The 22279-nt window shown below is 39.9% G+C and overlaps 1 protein-coding gene across 1 annotated transcript; it reads right to left on the reverse strand.

Annotated features, from left to right (window-relative positions):
- Positions 1-1364: 1364 nt before the first annotated feature.
- LOC117522564 (WD repeat-containing protein 48-like) lies at positions 1365-22053 on the reverse strand. The gene is given in 20 exon segments (XM_034184000.1): positions 1365-1477; positions 1559-1626; positions 1629-1750; positions 1835-1911; positions 6337-6424; positions 6588-6693; positions 9152-9246; positions 9325-9425; positions 9544-9599; positions 9602-9653; positions 12432-12529; positions 12620-12722; positions 13061-13135; positions 16519-16743; positions 16849-16950; positions 19755-19843; positions 19933-20145; positions 20269-20347; positions 21187-21327; positions 21974-22053. Coding segments are annotated over 20 exon segments (2034 nt in total). The 5' UTR covers positions 22022-22053; the 3' UTR covers positions 1365-1381.
- Between the last annotated feature and the right edge of the window lie 226 nt (positions 22054-22279).

The raw sequence follows: 22279 nt of genomic DNA on the forward strand, positions 1-22279 counted from the left end.
TCAAAGTAGGTGCTAATGTGTAAAATAAGGAAAAGTATTTTTGCAGCTATTTTAATCAGTGTATTGTGTTTTATTGGGAATGAATACAGACTGTGTGAAATGGGTGAAATCTTTGATTAAACACTTTAAAGTAATTCTTTGTTTCTCTTATTTCACATCTGAACACATCACAACTCATACATTTGAAATTACAATAAATCTGTAATTATAACCATTCCCATTTATTTCTTAGAAGGCCTAAAATATACAGAATTCACAAATTATTACAAGGGCTATTGCAGTATTATGGCGCAATAACAGGATCCATCCTGTTTGGCCAATCAGAGCTCACTCGGTACGGACTATGGCGTTGCGCAAACACATTCTTCATGGCAAAAGGACAAAAAACTTACAATGAAGGGGGGGGGGGGAAGTTATTTCACTTTGACTTTCACATAGTGGTGAATATTCATATAGCTCGTGGTTGAGATTCTTCAAGTAACTGATTGAAATCCCAGTTGATCTAAATGAAATTTACATTAGGAACAGTCCTCACGATCAGCACCGTCACTGCTGACCAGAGAACAGAGCAGGAAAGCATGTGGTACTACTTAATGATATATAGCTTATTATAACGTCCAAGTTGCTAAGCTGACTTGGACAACTATTAACACCCTTAAGAGAGAACTGCATTTTATGTTTGGTGGTTTACATGTCATTTGAGCAACCAAGTCAAATAGTTTTGTTGACCACCACACATTGGAGGATTTCTGAAAAACAAAACCTGGTTTTAAGTAAACTGTACAACGAAATTAAACAGCTGAAAATCATAAAAATACATATTTACAAAACATTCGACTGATGACAGCACATCTTAAAAAGACAAAAGGACAAGTGCTGTTGTAAATGAGGCTCAAGCTGAGCGACAATTAAATGTTTAGTCAACGGAACAGAGAGACGATGACTGAAATTACCCGGAGACCACGTGTACTCCAAGTGGTGATACAGTGGTGTGTCTGAAGGACAGCAGCAGCTTACGGAATGTGCTAGAACAGTCTACTGTGCATATACACACACAGACATAAACAGGTATGGTCGCTTCAAATTATAATGCCAATAGGTAAAAGAAAATGTAAATGTAATTTTAAAAACTAAGTTTTAATTCGTTCTTCAAACTGCTTTAAAGAAAAAATGCCAGCATCTTCCAGATGTCCTTGATGTTTCAACCTGTTGCTTTGAGACCCTTATGATACACATGAGCCCAAGTCCTCACATTTCACTGGAACCTCACCGATAATGTGACTCTCGATCACGATGGGAGTTGAGGGTACTACATGTCAAAGTTGGGCATTGATTGGCAAATGACAGTTTTTGTTTTTTGTTTTAAAAAAGAGGGTGACTTTCACGTGGACTTCTGCCTATAGTGAAGCGTCAAGTCTCCGCCGCTCTTCCAGATAAAATGTTTAACTGTTCGCAGGTCCATATTTGGGTCTAGAACCTAAAAAAAAGATTTTAAAAAATGTATATCAATTTTACTGCCACGGGTATTGGGTATGTAAGAGGTACACATCATTCTCACCTGGTCTTGACACATTAGTTCAATCTTCTCCTCAGCTAGCATGGCCATGTCCTCCTCCTTCTCCTGCTCCCAGGTTTGTCATTGGCAGAGGAGCTGGTGGTCTGAGACTCATTGTCCAAGTTGATGATCTTTTCGTAAACGTGCTCCATCACCTTCCTCACCTGGAGCATGTCGCTGGCTGAAAGCCGGTCCCTGCAGAACACAGTGCAATCAGCTGTAGCCGTCTGTGCGCACCAACACACGCTTACATTGTAAACCCGTAAAACCACAACTCACTTCTTCAGAGTTTTTGCACCAGAAGAAGAATGAGGCTGGAGGTAGAATGGAATTTTGTTGAATTTAGGCATATTTTTCTGAAACACAAAAACAAAGTATGTAATCAATGATTAAAGAATAACCAACAACACAATCAGAATAAACTTCCTCCATTGCAGCAAACTTTCTTTCACCAAGTTTATGAAAACAGTTCTACTAGTACTACATACCTACTGGTGTGATCAGTTTTGCAATTTTGCCTCTGCACTCCACCAGAATAGAGTTTAAATGAAATGGGGGGGGGGGGGGGGGGGGGAGGATGTACATGCAGTAGTGTACACATTTAGTTTATTATGAGGTTTACCAAAAGTATTGCATCAAATAATTAGGAATTACAGTTATTTGCATATATAGATTTATTTTTATTTTTTTAAGATAATTCAGATGCCCAAATGCATCTTGGGCATCATTTCAGTCATTAAATACAAACAGCATGGCACACTGGAAAAAAATGTTTGACACGAGCCAAGAGACGGCAATGTGCTCTGGAGAGAAGGAGAATGAAAGTCAGTACAACCCCTGGCAATAATTATGGAATCACCGGCCTCGGAGGATGTTCATTCAGTTGTTTAATTTTGTAGAAAAAAGCAGATCACAGACATGACACAAAACTAAAGTCATTTCAAATGGCAAGTTTCTGGCTTTAAGAAACTATAAGAAATCAGGAAAAATAATTGTGGCAGTCAGTAACGGTTACTTTTTTAGACCAAGCAGAGAGGAAAAAATATGGACTCACTCAATTCTGAGGAATAAATTATGGAATCACCCTGTAAATTTTCATCCCCAAAACTGATGATGCCGGATTGATCTTGCTGGACATGATCTCAAAGCAGCTTTCACTTGCTAAAGCATATGCTCGGGTTTTGTTTGTTAGACTTCAAGTGCAGCTTTTAATTCTATTGAACTTACATATTCTTCTGAAAAGGCTGGCTGATTTAAATGTTGAAAAGGGCCTGATGCTCTGGATAGAGACTTTCTGTCTTGTCGCCCTCAAAGAGTTTATGCTAACAACATTCTGTCAGGAGAGCTCATGATAAGCACTGGCTGCCCACAGGGTAGCGTTCTTTCACCTCTGCTCTTCCTCTTTTTTTACAATGAATTGCAATTATGACACAAACTTAAATTGATTAAATACGCGGATGGTCATGGCCCTAGTCAGCCTGCTACAAAAATGTGACTCCTCTTGGCAAAGCCTCCTATCTCACTCACACTAAGGCTCTTGAAGCTTGGTGTCTCGACAGCCAACTGGAAATCAATGTGTCTAAGACAAAGGAGCTTGTTTTTCACACAAAGCAAGAACTGACCATGCAGCCAGTTTCACTGCGATGGCCAGCTTGTTGGAAACAGTTGAAACTTTTAAATATCTTGGAACAAGTTCTTGACAGTCACTTGAGCTTCTTGAAAACCCTGATTTATCTTTAAGAAATGCTCACAGCGACAGTCTCTCAGAAGATTGAGTTGTCTTGGTGTTAATCCGCAGATTTTAGAGCTTGTGTATTCTGCACATATTGAGAGTATTTTTAACATTTCATCTTTGTGTTTGGTTTGGTCACTTGAGTTGTAAATGTAAGGACAAATTAAATAGACTGTAAAAATGGCGGGGGAAAATTGTGGGAAAACCCCAGAAGACTGGCCCACATTTACACTGACAGGATGAGGAAGAAAAGCTGAGAGAGTCCTGGCAGACAGCTCTCATCCTCTGTCCTGTCAGTTTGAGCTCTTGAAGTCTGGGAGGCACTACAGAGCTCCTCTGGCCAAGGTTCTTTCAAAAAATCTTTTTATACCAAATGCCGGTCACCATAATGAACTCAAAAAAGTGAACACTCCACAAATAAAACCTGAACTGCTTTACTTCTGTTTTATTTGATTTTATTAGATCTTATTGTACGTTTTATTTATCTTACTAGGTCTTATTCTACTTCTTCCTTTACTTCCATGTATTGTATGTATCTTATTTTGTTTTGTTCGTGTGTTGTATGACTGTTTTATGACTGTTTTTTTTTTGTCTTTTTTGTGCTGGTGAGCCGAAGACAATTTTCCACATCGGTGGACAATAAAGAATTATTCTATTCTATTCTAACACCTGCATCAAATCAGATCTCCTGGTTAGTCTGCATCTAAAAGGAGTGATCACACCTTGGAGAGCTGTTGCACCAAGTGGACTGACATGAATCATGGCTCCAACACGAGAGATGTCAATTGAAACAAAGGAGAGGATTATCAAACTCTTAAAAAGGGTAAATCACCATGCAATGTTGCAAAGATGTTGGTTGTTCACAGTCAGCTGTGTCTAAACTCTGGACCAAATACAACAACAATGGGAAGGTTGTTAAAGGCAAAACATACTGGTAACCAAGGAAGACATCAAAGCCTCAAGACAGAAACTTAAAGCAATATGTCTCAAAAATCGAAAATGCACAACAAAACAATGAACAAATGGGAGGAAACTGGAGTCAACGTCTGTGACCGAACTGTAAGAACAGCCTAAAGGAAATGGGATTTACATACAGAAAAGCTAAACGAAAGCCATCATTAACACCTAAACAGAAAAAAAACAAGGTTACAATGGGCTAAGGAAAAGCAATCGTGGACTGTGGATGACTGGATGAAAGTCATATTCAGTGATGAATCTCAAATCTGCATTGGGCAAGGTGATGGGGCTGCATGTCAGGTATAGGCACTGGGAGATGGCTGTCATTACATCCATCAATAAATGCACAAGTTTACGTTGATATTTTGGACACTTTTCTTATCCCATTAATTGAAAGGATGTTTGGGGGATGATGAAATCATTTTTCAAGAGTGATAATGCATCTTGCCATAGAGCAAAAACTGTGAAAACATTCCTTGCAAAAAGACACATAGGGTCAATGTCATGGCCTGCAATAGTCCAGATCTTAATCCAATTGAAAATCTTGGTGGAAGTTGAAGAAATGGTCCATGACAAGGCTCCAACCTGCAAGCTGATCTGGCAACAGCAATCAGAGAAAGTTGGAGCCAGATTGATGAAGAGTACTGTTTGTCACTCATTAAGTCCATGCCTCAGAGACTGCAAGCTGTTATAAAAGCCAGAGGTGGTGCAACAAAATACAAGTGATGTGTTGGAGCGTCTTTTGTTTTTCATGATTCCATAATTTTTTCCTCAGAATTGAGTGAGTCATATTTTTTTCCCTCTGCTTGGTCTAAAAAAGTAACCGTTACTGACTGCCACAAATTTTTTTTTTCTTGATTTCTTACAGTGTTTCTTAAAGCCAGAAAGTTGCCATTTGAAATGACTTTAGTTTTGTGTCATGTCTGTGATCTGCTTGTTTTTTCTACAAAATTAAACAACTGATGAACATCCTCTGAGGCCGGTGATTCCATAATTTTTGCCAGGGGTTGTAGGCGCAAGTGTTTGAATGAGTAGGAGCACAGTGATGGTAACGAGGTCATAAGGAGTAGAGGTGGCGAAGGTGGAGGTGAGGGTAGGCAACGTGAGTGACTTTAAATATTTTGGGTCAACTGTTCAAAGTGCCGCAGAGTGTAACAAAGAGGTGAAGAATGGTGTGTAGGCACGGGAGGTGGCAGGAATGATTTTGACAGAAGTGTATCTGCTAAATCGCTACCGATACCCAGTATTAAATGGGCTCTGGGACTAAAGACTGGCATATCAATAAGCTCTGCCCTTAATGGTACTGCTTTTGATACTGGAGAAATTATGTAAATAAATTTATTATCAATACATAGAAGACAGATCTCTTGGTCTCTCACTAGCTGAGAGCTTGCCTGTGTGAGCAGCACTGAGGCAGCTCATCCGTCTTTCTCTGTGTCTGTCAGAGCTTGCCTGGCTGATGTGGCAGTCTGAACAGTCTACAATGTTGTTGCTGTTTGCTAGTGTGTATTTTTATGTTAAATTGGCAGAAAACAAAGCAATGTTAATTATCTTCTTAATTTGATTTTTTTTTTCCAATACTGTATTGTTCAATATTGTTCATTTATTTGTGTATGCCAATCACAAACAATGCTGCTATCAAGGTGCTTCACATGAGTAAGGTCTAACCTTATACCTCCCCAACAAGCACACAGGCAACAGTGGCAACAAAAAACTCCCTCTGGTGATATTGAGGAAGAAACCTCAAGCAGACCAGACTCAGAGGGTGACCAACTGCTTAGGCCATTCTAACAGTTACAAGGTCTTACAGATACCAGGTTTTAGCAATACCGCTAAGTGTAGTAGTACTATTAAAAAGTTAATGAGTCCCATCCCTGTGCAAGAATGAGACTGTGTACAAGATGTTAGTGAGGCCACCCATGTTCCATATCTTAGAAAAGAAAAAAAAAAATTCTGTGATTTCCTTGGGAGTTGTATTTCTCATGTTGAAAACACAGACAGACATGTATTTTATTATAAAGTACACCTTTTGTTTTGAGATTGTATCTACACTATATACTTTTGGATGTAAAATATTTCCCAGAATACTCACATCTACAGTTATGTCAATAACCCATTGTGGAACAGTCTCATTTAGCAGCATGGACTCAGTCTCTCCACCTGAATCTCTACATAACAACCTGCCAAACATAAGAGATCAGGAGCAATGATGAGGTGCAGAGTTAAGTATTAACATGTCTGCATGTTCTAAGACAATGTTACAGAGGTTCATCATTAGTCATCCTCAACTTCCTTTCTTTCTGCACACAACAAATAATAATATAGGTCTGTTTGAAAAAGTACCGAAACAAAGTTCTGCCTCCCGCTTCCCCAAAGATGACTGGTGTATGCGGCGGCACCTGGAAATATCCATTTCCTTTCTGGACCCTGTTCTCCTGCTCGCCGTTCACTATGGACATGAGAACACAATGCCACAAGACAACATCAACTACAGATCTATGAGGAAGCTCACAAAATTATACAACCTGCTCGACACCATACTCTAGCAACTTGCATACACAGAGTAAAACTCCTTGTGCTGTCGTATGACTCAGCGGGGCTGAGCACAAACCTATAGACTGAGAGAGCACAGGGCATACACACACAGAGCGCATGGCAGAGAAAGAAGAAAGCCGTATGGACATATTTTACACCTGTAAATGAAAATACTGCAAACTCATTCTGGACATCACACCGTAATCACGGCACTGCACCTCAGCACATCTCCATCTCCAGTGCGGCTGTCTGAACGAGGTCTAACAGCATGTTAACTTGACATTACAGATACATCCTCTGACACATGAGGTGGACTGACATTGGATATGCAATATCACTCACATATTGGGTGTAAGTTGCACACCGCGTAGAACCTTTTCCCCTCACGTGTGTGTAAACACTTAAGGGGAAAAGGTTCTGCCAAAACTGGCCAGTGTGGCTGTTTTGTTTTACTCATTTTATTTGAAAGTTTCGTGGAGAAGTATCTGCGTAAAAGCAGCGCCACATTTTGGATATTAAAGCACAAGAGTGCCATATTTTGGTTGCTTTGCAGTGGTTGTTGCTGGTGTTGCTTGCAAAATGTTTTTTTTTTTTTTTTTTTCCTTAAATCTGGCACAACTGTGTAGCTGTAAACGACTGTTCTCCACCCTTCCCTGTCGACCAGTCGGATAGCTGATCCAAATTACACCAGCAGTTTTACCAGCTCCAGGTTCCTGTTAATGACAGTGAACCTGGAGCTGGAGGAGTTGATGTTTAAATTTGCAGAATGTCATGTTCTGCAACACCGAGAGCAGTTCCTTGGTGTTGCCTTCCTTCACCGCGTCTTGGAAAACCCACTATGGCACGAACCATGTAGACACATTCACATGGCTCATGATTGCCGCTCAGCTGGAAGGTGTTGGACAAAGTGATCTTGCCTGCACCCTAAAGCTGGTAATAATCGTTTTCTCCTGTCGAGCATCTGTGCTCAATGCCACAGGTGGGTTAAAGAGCCTTGTTTTCATTACCTTTAATATGGTACGAGTGCAAGAGTACAAAACCTTTATAGGTAGCATAGGTCCTGCAACAATCTAATCTTACTTTCACCCCTGCCGGTAATAACGGCTGTGGGTGTGCATGTCAGTGATCAGATGTCTATAATAATCCGATCACACATGCACTCCACTGATGCAATGGTCAGGGGACTCTGGTTACATGTAATCGGGCCATGGGGGATGGCATTTTTTTCAAAAGAGCAGATGAGACCTGCCACCCCCACCCCCCACTTGCTTCCACACAGACCTCGGGTGGCACGTGCAGCATTGAAGGGCCTTCTGCATATCCCTGCTGCATTCTGCTGGCATTGTGGAGTTTTGTGTTGTGTTGTTGTGATTCTTTGTCTTTATTTTATTATGTTTTTATTTTTTGTGGGCGAAGGTTTATGTCCGCATCAACCTGCACTCTGGGTAGTTGACCTGGATTCTTGGAGTTGCTGCAGTCTGAATTGCATGAATCATTGAGCCGGCTTCGTCCACATCCTGGATATTCATAAGGTATTTGTACACGGCTGTACGAATGTCTGTCCCGTACAAATGCAGCTTGAATTCTGTTTGTTTTTCCAAGTCGTGTGATTCGTACGGCATTTGTGCTCTAGTGTGCAGAGCTCTAAGTTATGTCCAGGCGTAAAAGTAGGTTGTCGGCAGGCCTACTACTACATCACAACCTTGCTCGAATCACACTGCTCAACTCTTTTCAGCTTCACACAGCCTTAAAAAATAAATAAATAAAATGTTCAATATCCTAGTATCTGGAGTAGAAAGATTAGAAACACCTGACATGGTGTAGCCTACAGCAAAAAAAAAAAAACTGTCTACAGCATGTTGGGGAAGGTGGCGCAAACTAGCACAAATAAAAGGCAGCTGGGCTCCATCTGGCACAATTCAAACACTGTTCCGAAGCAACTGATGAAACGTGTTACTTCAGATGGCATAACATTAACAGATGTGTTTTCTTGCTAAAAGTGCAAGTTTTGAATGTTGGTTTTAACATGCACCTGATTAATTAAGAGTGAAAAAGCCAAAAATAATTTACTGGTCACAAAAATGTATTCAGATTAGCATACTGATGATGTATCATGTCTTAAATCATGAGGCACCAACACAAGTACCAACGATACTGGTGCTGTATTACTTGGTATTGGATCCATGCCAAATTTTTGCAGGATCCTACATCACAACTGAAAACACTGCCAATGAAGGTTGCAATCAGTTTTTTTAAAGTTTCCAAAAGAAATACAAAAGTGTGAGTTAGTATTAGCATGACACAAAAACAACCAAGGTTGAAGAAGTTGCACATTAATGTAGAGTCAGTTTGGCATACAATGGTGTCCTTACCATGATTGACCTCATTCTCCTCCTCATCCATGGGGTTGATGCGCGTTCTAGGCCAGAACTCCAGCAAAGCCTGAAGCAACAATCCTCCAAGGTCACTGCAAAGATTAAGAGGTAAATCACTGAAAGCCAGACCTGTGTTTGTCATCCATAAATGCAGTTAGGTTTACCAAAACGTACACTTTGGGTCAGATCCATCAGAGCTTGAAAAGCCAGCATCCTTTGCAGACACCCAGGCAGCAAAGCAATCACTCTCGTCCAGTGTGATGGTGAGCATCTGTTCAACACCGTACAAAAAGGAGGAGCAGAATACACAGCTGTCAGACTATTAAAACAGTCTCACAAAAAAGCTGACGACTGCTAAAACAGAAAGTCATCTATTGCAGGTTTCAGACTCACCCCAGTTTTAGCTCAACAGAGAACCAGTTTGGCACGTAGACCATCTTGAACGCTTCTTGATTTCTTCATCAAACTCAACCTTCCCAAGATCTTCTCCCTTACATGCCTGAAGATGAAAAGCACAGGAAGTCAAATCTGAAAACAGAAACCAACAGGCTCACTCGCAGAGGTTCACTTCAACTCTCAATTTTAGGCTAGCCTCAAATCTCTGCCCTCTATCAGTGAAATCTGGTTTGAACTCTGATCAGGGAAAACCCGAATTGAATACAGCTGAGGTGTAGAGACACTAATAAACTTTGTTCCATTGCCAAGACTTACTGTAGCTCTGACTACTGTTACAACATGATTCATCTCCTTATAATGCAGATTAAGAAAACTCCACATCAGTAATATCAAAGCTCAACTAGCAGTTTAATGCAGAAGGAAATTCAGAAGCTTTATGCTTTTCAATCACAATGCGTTGTCCCATCTGTTGACTTCTTAATCTGTCTCATTCATTCAAACTTTCTGGCATGCACACACAGCATAGAAGAGAGGCAACGACATGATGTACAGCATTTCATAGTGTACCCAAAACATATGGGAAGAGGTTGATAGAGATTTTGCATTTTGTCCATATATATAACTGATGCCATGTGAAAAAGTGGCTTTCATCTGTCCTCCTGTCGCTGTGTCTGTGCAAATAATATCATGAACTTTGGTCAGCAACGTCACTGAATTCAGCCTGGTGATGCAATATTTTCTTCTCTACAAGAGTCAAGACAGAAGTCAGACTACCAGAGCAAGAATTTTAGCTGAGGAAGCTTCTGCGATTTGAAGCGAAACGTCCTCGCGTCAAGCAACCCAGTCCAGTCGAAGATTCAACTTCTCTACTATGGAAACCACCTGGACAACTGAGAGCCTACACAGATACACCAGGACTGTAGAGAAACACGCTCCATATTACAGCATGAAAGCACAACTGCAAAAGGATCTCATGCTTGCTGAGATAAAACAGCATCACAGCATTCTTTTAAAACCTTGTACAACCTGGGTGCTGATTCAATCTATCTCACATTAGACACAAGATGAAAGCATCTTACTGCACATGAGACAATATGAGGATGAGAATGTTTGGTACTGATCATTCACAAATGCTGATGTGTTTTGTTTGTTTGTTACTCTTCTTCTACAGTGCGAGTCACAACAGCTTGGCATAAAGAACAGTAACCCCTGGCAATAATTATGGAATCACCGGCCTCGGAGAATGTTCATTCAGTTGTTTAATTTTGTAGAAAAAAAGCAGATCACAGACATGACACAAAACTAAAGTCATTTCAAATGGCAACTTTCTGGCTTTAAGAAACATTATAAGAAATCAGGAAAAAAAATTGTGGCAGTCAGTAACGGTTACTTTTTTAGACCAAGCAGAGGGAAAAAAAATATGGAATCACTCAATTCTGAGGAATAAATTATGGAATCACCCTGTAAATTTACATCCCCAAAACTAACACCTGCATCAAATCAGATCTGCTCGTTAGTCTGCATCTAAAAGGAGTGATCACACCTTGGAGAGCTGTTGCACCAAGTGGACTGACATGAATCATGGCTCCAACACGAGAGATGTCAATTGAAACAAAGGAGAGGATTATCAAACTCTTAAAAAAGGGTAAATCACCATGCAATGTTGCAAAAGATGTTGGTTGTTCACAGTCAGCTGTGTCTAAACTCACCAAATACAAACAACATGGGAAGGTTGTTAAAGGCAAACATACTGGTAGACCAAGGAAGACATCAAAGCGTCAAGACAGAAAACTTAAAGCAATATGTCTCAAAATCAAAAATGCACAACAAAACAAATGAGGAACGAATGGGAGGAAACTGGAGTCAACGTCTGTGACCGAACTGTAAGAATCCGCCTAAAGGAAATGGGATTTACATACAGAAAAGCTAAACGAAAGCCATCATTAACACCTAAACAGAAAAAAACAAGGTTACAATGGGCTAAGGAAAAGCAATCATGGACTGTGGATGACTGGATGAAAGTCATATTCAGTGATGAATCTTGAATCTGCACTGGGCAAGGTGATGATGCTGGAACTTTTGTTTGGTGCCGTTCCAATGAGATTTATAAAGATGACTGCCTGAAGAGAACATGAAAATTTCCACAGTCATTGATGATATGGGGCTGCATGTCAGGTAAAGGCACTGGGGAGATGGCTGTCATTACATCATCAATAAATGCACAAGTTTACGTTGATATTTTGGACACTTTTCTTATCCCATCAATTGAAAGGCTGTTTGGAGTTCAAGATGATAATGCATCTTGCCATAGAGCAAAAACTGTGAAAACATTCCTTGCAAAAAGACACATAGGGTCAATGTCATGGCCTGCAAATAGTCCGGATCTTAATCCAATTGAAAATCTTTGGTGGAAGTTGAAGAAAATGGTCCATGACAAGGCTCCAACCTGCAAAGCTGATCTGGCAACAGCAATCAGAGAAAGTTGGAGCCAGATTGATGAAGAGTACTGTTTGACACTCATTAAGTCCATGCCTCAGCGACTGCAAGCTGTTATAAAAGCCAGAGGTGGTGCAACAAAATACTAGTGATGTGTTGGAGCGTTCTTTTGTTTTTCATGATTCCATAAATTTTTCCTCAGAATTGAGTGATTCCATATTTTTTTTCCCTCTGCTTGGTCTAAAAAAGTAACCGTTACTGACTGCCACAATTTTTTTCCTGATTTCTTATAGTGTTTCTTAAAGCCAGAAAGTTGCCATTTGAAATGACTTTAGTTTTGTGTCATGTCTGTGATCTGCTTTTATTTCTACAAAATTAAACAACTGAATGAACATCCTCCGAGGCCGGTGATTCCATAATTTTTGCCAGGGGTTGTAGAGCTCACCTTTAAGACATCCCAGAATGCCACATTGTTGTTGGTATCCTTGGTGAGTATGTGTCTCTTGTCATTCAGAATGTGGCACTGTATTATACTGGCACCTCCTGCAAACACAATGGAAAACAGTCCATTTTCAAATGTACAGGAGAGATTTGCAGAACACTGCAGTTTCAGACAGCTGAGTGCACATTTACCCTTGATGACTTGTTCGGGCTGAGTACATAACGGTGTTAACGGAGTAGTACAATCATTGTCATACTCTCCTGATGATCGGAAGTTGTGCATTCCCTTTAGAGACTGCACAAAAAACACATAGATGATATTATGACAGACTGTCCTAATTCTTAATAATCCTCTGCAGCCTAACTGTGACTAATTAACGTAATGCCATTATTATTTTATGCATCAACCACACCACTGCGCAGCTGGTTAAATTTTCTACTAATTACCAGAGCATTACACACACACACACACACACACACACACACACACACACACACACACACACACACACACACACACACACACACACACACACACACACACACACACACACAGATCTCTGTCAACAGTGCTTCCTTCAGATTGACTCAGCTGACAGTTCACCAGTGATCTCTCCTACCACGCATGCTTACCCATTTGTTAACTGATGACTTGGTGGTGGAGACCCAGATTGCTGGAGGTGGGTCAGCAGATCTGTCCAATTCCATCTGAGAAAGAAAGTAAGACAATGAAATGTTTTAAATGACATGTTGTGAACAATGTCTAAGATATCAGGTACTCGGGCCTTTTGCCCGTTTCTTTCTGACAAATGATCCCTATGTATTTCACTTTTCAAAATGCCAACAGCATACCTTCTGTGAAATGCTAAAGCTTATAGACTTCAAGACCACTGAGCATCAAAAAAAAAAAAAAAAACCTGGCAGCCAGCCAATAAAGATTACTTATTTTTGGTAACTGGAGAGTCACAATTTATTCTGGACAAGCAGGAAAACTGTTTTCAGTGGTCTGTTACTCCCTCCAGATAAAGTATTTCAATCTGTAAAGAGAATTAAATAATTTATAGCCTGTCACACTGAAGCCAAAAACACAGCTTAGAATATATAGATGAAGGGTAATCAGGGTTAGGAGCTCGGTCACTCGGGAGGAGCTCGGAGTCGGGCCGCTGCTCCTCCACGTCGAAAGGAGTCAGTTGAGGTGGCTTGGGCATCTTTTCCGGATCCCCCCTGGACGCCACGCTGGAGAGGTGTTCCGGGCACGTCCCATTGGGAGGAGGCCCCGGGGAAGACCCAGGACATGCTGGAAGGATTACATCTCTCGGCTGGCTTGGGAACGCCTTGGGGTACCCCCGGAGGAGCTGGGGGAGGTGTGTGTGGATCAGGAGGTCTGGGCGGCTTTGCTTGAGCTGCTGCCCCCGCGACCCGACTCCGGATAAAGCGGAAGAAAATGGATGGATGGATGGATGGATGGGTAATCAGGTTCACTCTATTTTCACAGGTAAACAGCCTTTTTCCAAGCATTTTATGTAAGGTGTTATTACTAATAAACACACACAAATGTGCCAAAATCTCACTGACAAAAACACTTCACAGCAGGGATGTCTAACCCTGCTCCTGGGCCCTTATTTATTAATGCTACATACAAAGAGACATGCTCATATACCATACGTGCAATCACTTCTAATCAAAGTTTGGTACTTATAAAATTTGCACTTAGACTGTACTTGAGAATGTGCACTGACTTACAAACACCTCTGATTGTTCCTATACAATGATGTACAAAATGTTAAAATCTCATCCACCAAATAGAGAAAGGATTGACATATTGGAGCAAATCACAAAGTATAAAGGAGAAAGATGATGCATCAAAAGTTATTCATGAGCTGCATTTCATTTATGAACACTTAAAATCGTTGTCTCTGTTGTGCAAATTTAATGTTGTAGTGTCTCTGTGTAACTAGAGGGTGACACGGGAGTAGATTTTCACTCCCGATTGTCCCATCCCACTCCCACAGAAAAATTCCTGTCCCATCCCAATCCTGGAACAGAGTAAAAAAAAAAAAATTCCTGTCCCATCCCACTCCTGGTAAAATGACTCCCACTCCCATCCCGCATGACTCCTACTCCTGTACCACTCCCATTTTTTCCTTCTTTTAGTTTTTAGGCTTTAGTGTTCTGTAGTTTTATTTCAGAAGATATGGCAACAGGAAGAGTTCATCTGTGGTAATACAGGGAGGCACTTATTGCCTTAATCCAAATAAAAAAAAAAAAAAACTTTACTAAAAGACACAAAACATAAATAATGAGTGGCCCGTGGTCTTATAGTTTTCAAAATGTGGTGGTGATGGACACATAATGATCCTGACATTTACTTTGACTTCCATTTCTGTAACTGCAGACTGTATGAAACCAACATATTTCATGATTTGTGTGGTCAGCTTTATTTTTTTGTTAATATATAGCCATTACTACATTTAAGGCCTGCAGCATTTTCCAAGAAAAAAGGTTGGGGCAGGGCAGTTTATTCTAAATATAAGAATTAATTAATAATTTTTACAGACAGTTTTCTTGAGAAATGTCAGAGGATGAATACATGAACATTTCCAAGTGACTGACTATTTCTTAGACTTCATTATATCAATCATTCAGAAATACAGTGTAGTATTTTATGGTAAATCTGTGTCAGGTAAGCAGTTCTCAAAAACTAAATGTCCATGCTGGAAGAAGACAAGTGAGAGAAGCCACCAAGACAACTTTGGAAGAATGTTTGCCTTCTGTGGATGTGAGAGGAGAAACTGGGAATAGTGCAACATTTTTATTTTTATCTTCATTTTACATATAGACCCAACTTTTTCTGATTTGTGTTTGTTTCTGTTGCATTTCTGAAATTACAGAACTGCTATAAAGAAAAGTGTGAACATTTTATTGTTTTTTCAAACTCTGTAGAACAAACACAAACACCAAACTCTTATGAAGAAGGAAAAAATACACATACATGCAGGAAAAACTGAACAATGCAGACTGATTTGACTCTCATGATTTTTGAAAATAATAAGCGGTAACTTACTTTGAAATAAATTAAACGCAGAGCTGCAGCCTAATAACTTTGAAAAATAACAAAAATCAGCAGCTTATATTTTTATTCTGACTGGAGTTCATTTCCTCTTTTTTCTCCTCCTCAGTCACATTTTGTGCTTGAACATAAAATGACATGAAGCCATCTAAAATAAATATCTTTGGAAAATAACAGCCTGTTAAAGTTCAGAGTTCTCAGCTACTTTATGTGATTTCTGCTTCTGAACATCACTGCAGTTTCTCCACATCAGGTTTTTTTTAAAACACACGTGTGTGTGATTTTTATAACACTCATTCATATATTGTCATTTTTAAAGGAACTTTGACCATTTATTTCATCTCACAAATTCAGTATAACTGTCACCGAGATGCGCACACGGTGTGAACAGGGCGGACCTTCAGAACAGTCCAGGGAGAAATAAAGGCAGCGCCACAGGTTTGTTTGTGTTGCTTCACTCTGTGCTCAACGTGCGTGCGCTGTCATTCTGCACTGACTGACATGGCTCATAACCCCCCCCCCAGCCAGCCGACTCACACAAACACACATACGGCTGCAGCGATCGGACCCAGTCCTAACTGACGCCTTTAAGCAAAGCCACCTGCTATTTTTTCGGCCTCCTTTTTCAAAAACTGACCACCAAAATGAGAGCAGGATGGCTCGCTGCCTAAAACCTTGATTTCTGCTCAGGTGTATTTTTAATCCCGTACCATCCCAATCATGTGATAAATAGCAACGTTGACTCCCATCCCATGGGAATCCCGTGAACCGTGGGATTCCCGAAAAAATGTCAGCCTCTAGTAGTAACCAATAAATGTCCCTGAGCTTTTCAGGAAAAACTTTCCACCTCCACAGTCCCCCACCTCAGTTAACATTGGTAAACAGCATCAGCATGAACAGCTCAGCATTTAATGCAGTCAGTTAGTACATGGAACTTGGATCCAAGTACGAACACCACAGAACCACTCAACATTGTCAAAATATGAGATCTGTTCCAGGTTCAAGTGAGCAGGTAACCTACTTTGAGAACTGGCGCTTTTTCCTCACAGATGAGCACACGGATGTCTGGGTTTCGCAGGTCTGTGCAGTAAATCTTTTTGTCCCTGCCTCCTGAATAAACATGTGTAAAGGCCTCATTGACCTGCAGGGCCCACACCCCTTCATCGTGCACCCGGTACGTGGCGATACATCTTTGCTGGCCAAGAGACCACAAGCGGATGGTCCCATCAGAACTGCCTGAAAGACACTGTGGAAAGAAAAGACAGCAGATATGAATTGCTTAAAAAAAACACACACACACAAAACAACTCTGTTTACTAGCTCTCTGTGTAATTCAACATTCAGAGCTCACCTGAGTACCATCACGATTCAACAGCAAAGACTTGACATTGTCTGTGTGACCTTTCAGCTTCATTAGTTTTGCACACGTTCGAGGATCCCACACTCTCAGAACCTAAAAAGTAAAAGCATCTGTGTTTGAGAGACCCCAATTTGCACAATTTGTTAAATAGTCTGATTCATGTCCGGATGTGTATAATAATAACAGTAACATAGGCTAATAATTTAACAAAAATTAAAGATCAATGATGCTTGACAGCTTAGCCTCATGTCAATAAATCTCCAGACAAAAGTGTCTGTGTCAAATTCAAACAACAGGTCATTTCTATCCTCAAGAAGGCACTTCAAAACAAATTCATAATGATAAAGAATTTAAATGATTGAATCTGATCTGCTTTGTATTTTTTTCCCCCCAAGATAAATACGTAAGAACGTGGTAATTACTCCTGGATATCTTATCATTTCTGGAAATGGATCTTTAACAGAACCTATTGCATAGATTGCACATTAAAGAACTGGAACACACACACGGTTCTCTTACCTGAGAGACAACTGATTTCTTGAACAAACAATTGCAAAATGGACAAAAATCAATGCCTGTCTTTGTTCTATGGATGTGATCAGCTTGTATCTCAGAATACATCATCAGTCACAACAACAAGTTTTTTTTTTTGGGGGGGGGGGGGTTTTGTGGGGGGGGGGTCAAAGTCAGCATTTAGATCCATGGACAAATTATGCAAAATTGTCCATGGGAAAACTGGACTTGGACTTTATTAACTAAAGTAAAGATATTTGTCAGAACATTATACAGTGAGGTTACGTGTGACTCTTGGAAAAAGCTGCAAAACAGATTAGCAAGTAAGTCCTTTTGGCTGCTCCCTTGTTTTCACTGTGTATAATTTATATTTCTTCATATATAACCTAGCAATATCATAAATTTTAAGATATAAGATATTCCTTTGTTAGGTCCACAAAATGCAATCATGAAGCTGATTTTAGACACCCTTGACCCTGTGAGTAATAAAACAAAATCTGAACGGAACGTCAACCTTTTCTCCATTTTCTTATATTTACATTTTCTTGTATTTTTTTTTTGGTAAGATTAGACCTTATCCTTCTGAAGCACGTTGGGGTGACATGTGATGTGGTGCTGTGTGTGTATATATACACACACACACACACACTCTCTAGGGGTCGACTGATAAGAATTTTTATGTGCCAATACTGATACTGATTATCTGCAAGGTTTGGAGGCTATTACCAATATTTAAGGCTGAAATGTGCTTGCAGTAAAAAGTGTCCAAATTTAGTATAGCACACTCCTAACACGAAACTTTCTTTAAATGTTTTGCAGCATATGTTTAATTGACATAACCTTTCAACGTGAGCTCCACACAAAAAGTGAAAGGAGCTGTAAATAACATTATTATGAAGTTAAACAAATGAACAAATAAATAAATACTGCCAACACAGCTGCAGTCTGCACACTGCTATCTTCTTCTATGCCACTCTGTGGAAAGCAGCCTTCAGCACTGACAGGCTTAACTAACAAATCAAGTAGTGCTGTGGGCGGGTCTTGCTACAAACCAGAAAGCAGTGATTCATATTTTAAAAGAGTGGTGTGGGCTAATCTCATGGAACTTGGAAACTACTTACTTCAGTGCCTGAAATAAGTAATTTGCTCCATATTATGGATACTTCTCAGACATCAGAATCAAATTTAGAATCAGAATCAAATTTATTACCAAGTAAGTTCTCATATAAAAGGAATTTGATCTGGTGTGTGCTGCAAGCATTGTCTCTCTGCAGCACACAGCACGTGAAGGCGGAACGTGGCAACCAGTGAGCTGCTAGATACAGCACTGCAAAAAAACAAAAAAACAAAAAAAAAAACTGTTATTATATGGCTGTGACATTATATGTGCTCAGAATGGCTGATTACCAGTTGGATATTATCCCATATCGGACCGGTTTCCATGACAATCAGTCCGAAACTCGCATTTTCTTTACAAACCAGAAGCTAAAAACGCAATGACAAAAAGCAAGTCGGACATGAACGTACTCCATAAATATCTAAACAGCATCTGAAAAAACACAGATTGAAAGCTTACCAGCTAACAAGCGGACCATCTGTTATCAAGTTCTTCATGGAGGCAAAGCGAACAAGTCGGACTATGAGGCGTCAACAGCTTTCATACTCGGGCGATACTGTTTGTGTGTTTATATATATATATATATATATATATATATATATACATACATACATACATACATACATACATACACATACACACACACATAAAAAATAGCCATATAATAAATTATTAGCCTCACTCGCTTGGTCTGTACAGGGATACCAGACCTCGCTTTGCTCGGTCCGTACTGACAACATATCATTCTGATATTTCCCTGTACAGACCTCACAGTCGGTTAATAATCCTTTAACACCGATATCTGGAAAAATGGTAAATATTAGCGCCGATAATCGGTCAACTCCTAATATATACCAAATTTGCCTGTCAGAGGGCTCAGCCCACCCCCTTTTTTGAAGAAAGTTGGTTAAACGCCCATCTGAAATTAAATTAAATGACATGGAATACAATCAATGAATGAGAATAGGGCAAAAAATGGACACAATCAGGTGAGTTATTTGTGACATATCTTTTATCTGTGACGAAATTAGACATTTTATTGAAATTGCCAATACAATGTACATGATATTGGCCATGCTTGTGCATCAGCCCACCCTCTCTTCAGGCAGAATTTCATGTGGAGAGCCCTGGGCCCTCTGATGGGAGAACAGGGCATATAAGCTGAATTAAACTGAATTCAAATATATTTTTTTCAGGTGGTCAGCGCTTCGCATTTGTAAACTCTAACAGATTTAACACAGATTCAACACGTAATGGTGCTCCAAACCTTTTCTGTGGATCCTGACACAATGACTGTACCCATTTGGTTCATAGCCAGACTGTAGATGGAGTCTTTGTTCCCACTGAGTGAGGAGGCTGTTGAAGACAAAGTTAGTTCATTAGTAAATACAAACTTGTCGAGTACACAGTAAGATTTTTAATGCTTCAACGGCAACTTTACTCACTGGTGACAGTGTTGTTTGATGCAGTGAGTGCTGTTAGTGTGTTCACATCCCAAAGAAAGATCTGCCGGTCCAGACCTGCAGATGCCACCAGCTCTTTATCCTTAGCATAGGCCAAAGCTTTCACATAGTCCTTGTGTGTTCGTAACGTTGACATACAGAAGCCTTTATGTGCATTCCACACTTTAACTGTAGTATCTGATGAGGCAGATATCACTAAAAATGAAAGAGAGACAACATTTAACATATCAACCTACCAGATAGGATGACTGACTGTAAAAATGTAATGTTAGACTATAATTTGTAGATAAAATTGTACATATCCTGTAACAAACTCACATGTTTTTCCATTACAACAGAGAACTATGTCATTGACCCAGTCTGTGTGGTGTTCCATCGAGGCAATGTATGGGTCCTGCTACAAAGACAATGACAACAAATTAAGTCAGTTCTACTAGTAGGGCTGAATGATATGGTAAATGAGCACAATATTTTAACCATATTGATAAAAAATAAATTAGTCTGCCTTGTAAAATTAAAATAATGTAAATAAAACTTAGAACCCAATAAGAAGTTGCTCTTAGAAAAACATCCTGAGTGAAAGTGCCCTATCTCTAGCGCCTTTATTGTAAAAAGTGAGAAACGGTGTATATCTTATCCCTTGCAGGTTGCTTCACAGCTACTTCAGAAACCCAATAGAGCCTCCTTGTTTTATTTTCATTATCATGCTTTACATATAAGCACAACTATAAGGCTCAGATACATTAACCTTTTTCTGTCACCAATTTCTTCAGCTTTAGAGTATAATGCAAATTATCTTTCATAGTAGCTTTCATGCCCTTTGCCTATTCCACCCTCCCACCCCCCACTCCCGTGTCTCCACAGCGGCAACCATGAGCAAAACAAATGAAACAGGGAAAGCCAACAGCAATCAGTTTCCAGAGGTTTCTTTACCAGTGGCAACTCTAAACACAGTGCACTTTAACATAAAAACTAAAAATTGCAGCTTCACTGGCTGCTCTCACAGTTTTGCTGTGTCATAGGCTATTAGTTCCCATAATGAAATGTCCCAAGCTTATCATTGTTATCCATATGTAAATTTTAACCATAGATCCTTATTGTGATTGTTTTATTGCCCAGCCCCATCAACAAGTGTACTGTTTTGAATTAAACAAAAAAGAAGCATGTAGCAACAGTCCAGCTTGACAATACAACAATGCAAATATTCCAGTGTGATTTAAGACTAAGAAGGTGTACTTTGTGCTGATTGACGCTCCATATGCGGATGATTGAATCCCTTCCTGCAGTAAAGAGCCGGTTGAGTGCAGGATCAAGCTGGAGTGCATTCACTCCATTTCGATTGTACTTCTCGACTTCATCCCTAATGACATAAGACACCTGAAATACAAAAGGGAGAATGAACATAGTGACGTCACACTACCACACCTTGCGAATTTCCCCTTAGGTTTTCCCACAGCAATCACTTACTTAGATTCACTTTTTCTTGATTATGTGGTTAAACTTTTGATCTCCTTAACGTATATGTATGTCATAATGGTACGAAACCTGCCAATGTGTGATTCTAACAATGGCCAAATGTAAGAGTAATATCATCGTGTGACAGCGCAGTCTACATAGAAAGTAGGTGGAGAAACACAAGGTTAATCTTACGTTAAATCAACCCAGCAAATAGACCGAGCCCTGAAATGTAATGAGGACCCATAAACACTATGACTGATGAATAATATTTAAAGTGAGCCAAGGTTACAAATAAACACGTCATGTAATTTTAATGTGCCGTCTTTGTTTTTACTTCAGAATTGTTAAAGACAGTCTGTGACTGTGTAGTTATTAACGTTAGCCCTGGAAGCTAACAACCAATGTAGGCTAAACTAGCTAGATTAGCCGGCTGCATTCCTAACGAGAAGCCAACACACTGATTCCCACCGTCAGTTTCTATTGCTCTTCATCTGTCCGTGTGGGATTTTTTCTAAATAAATATGAAAGTCACTATGTTACCATTGCAGTAACCACAAAACTGTACCTGTACTTTTCTCCGCCCAGCAGCATTTTGCCTGTGATGTGTAGCCATCTTGCATGTTGACAGTCAACCCGTATGATGCTACATCCGAGAAAAGAGAGCGCGTTTGGGGCTACGCTTTATGGGTAATGTAGTTTTATTGGTGCTATCTCTTTTCACATGCTCCTTGGAGCACAGCTAATCCCGTCGAATCTCAGAATTGATTGAAGCAGAATAGATCCTGATTAGTATTTGGCTGGGAGACTGCTTGGGAAAACCAGAAGCTATGAGCATGTTTTTCTGCGTAGAAGTGGAGTTACTTCAAGAAGG

This window comes from Thalassophryne amazonica, chromosome 12, assembly GCF_902500255.1.
Source record: "Thalassophryne amazonica chromosome 12, fThaAma1.1, whole genome shotgun sequence".
NCBI lineage: Eukaryota > Metazoa > Chordata > Actinopteri > Batrachoidiformes > Batrachoididae > Thalassophryne > Thalassophryne amazonica.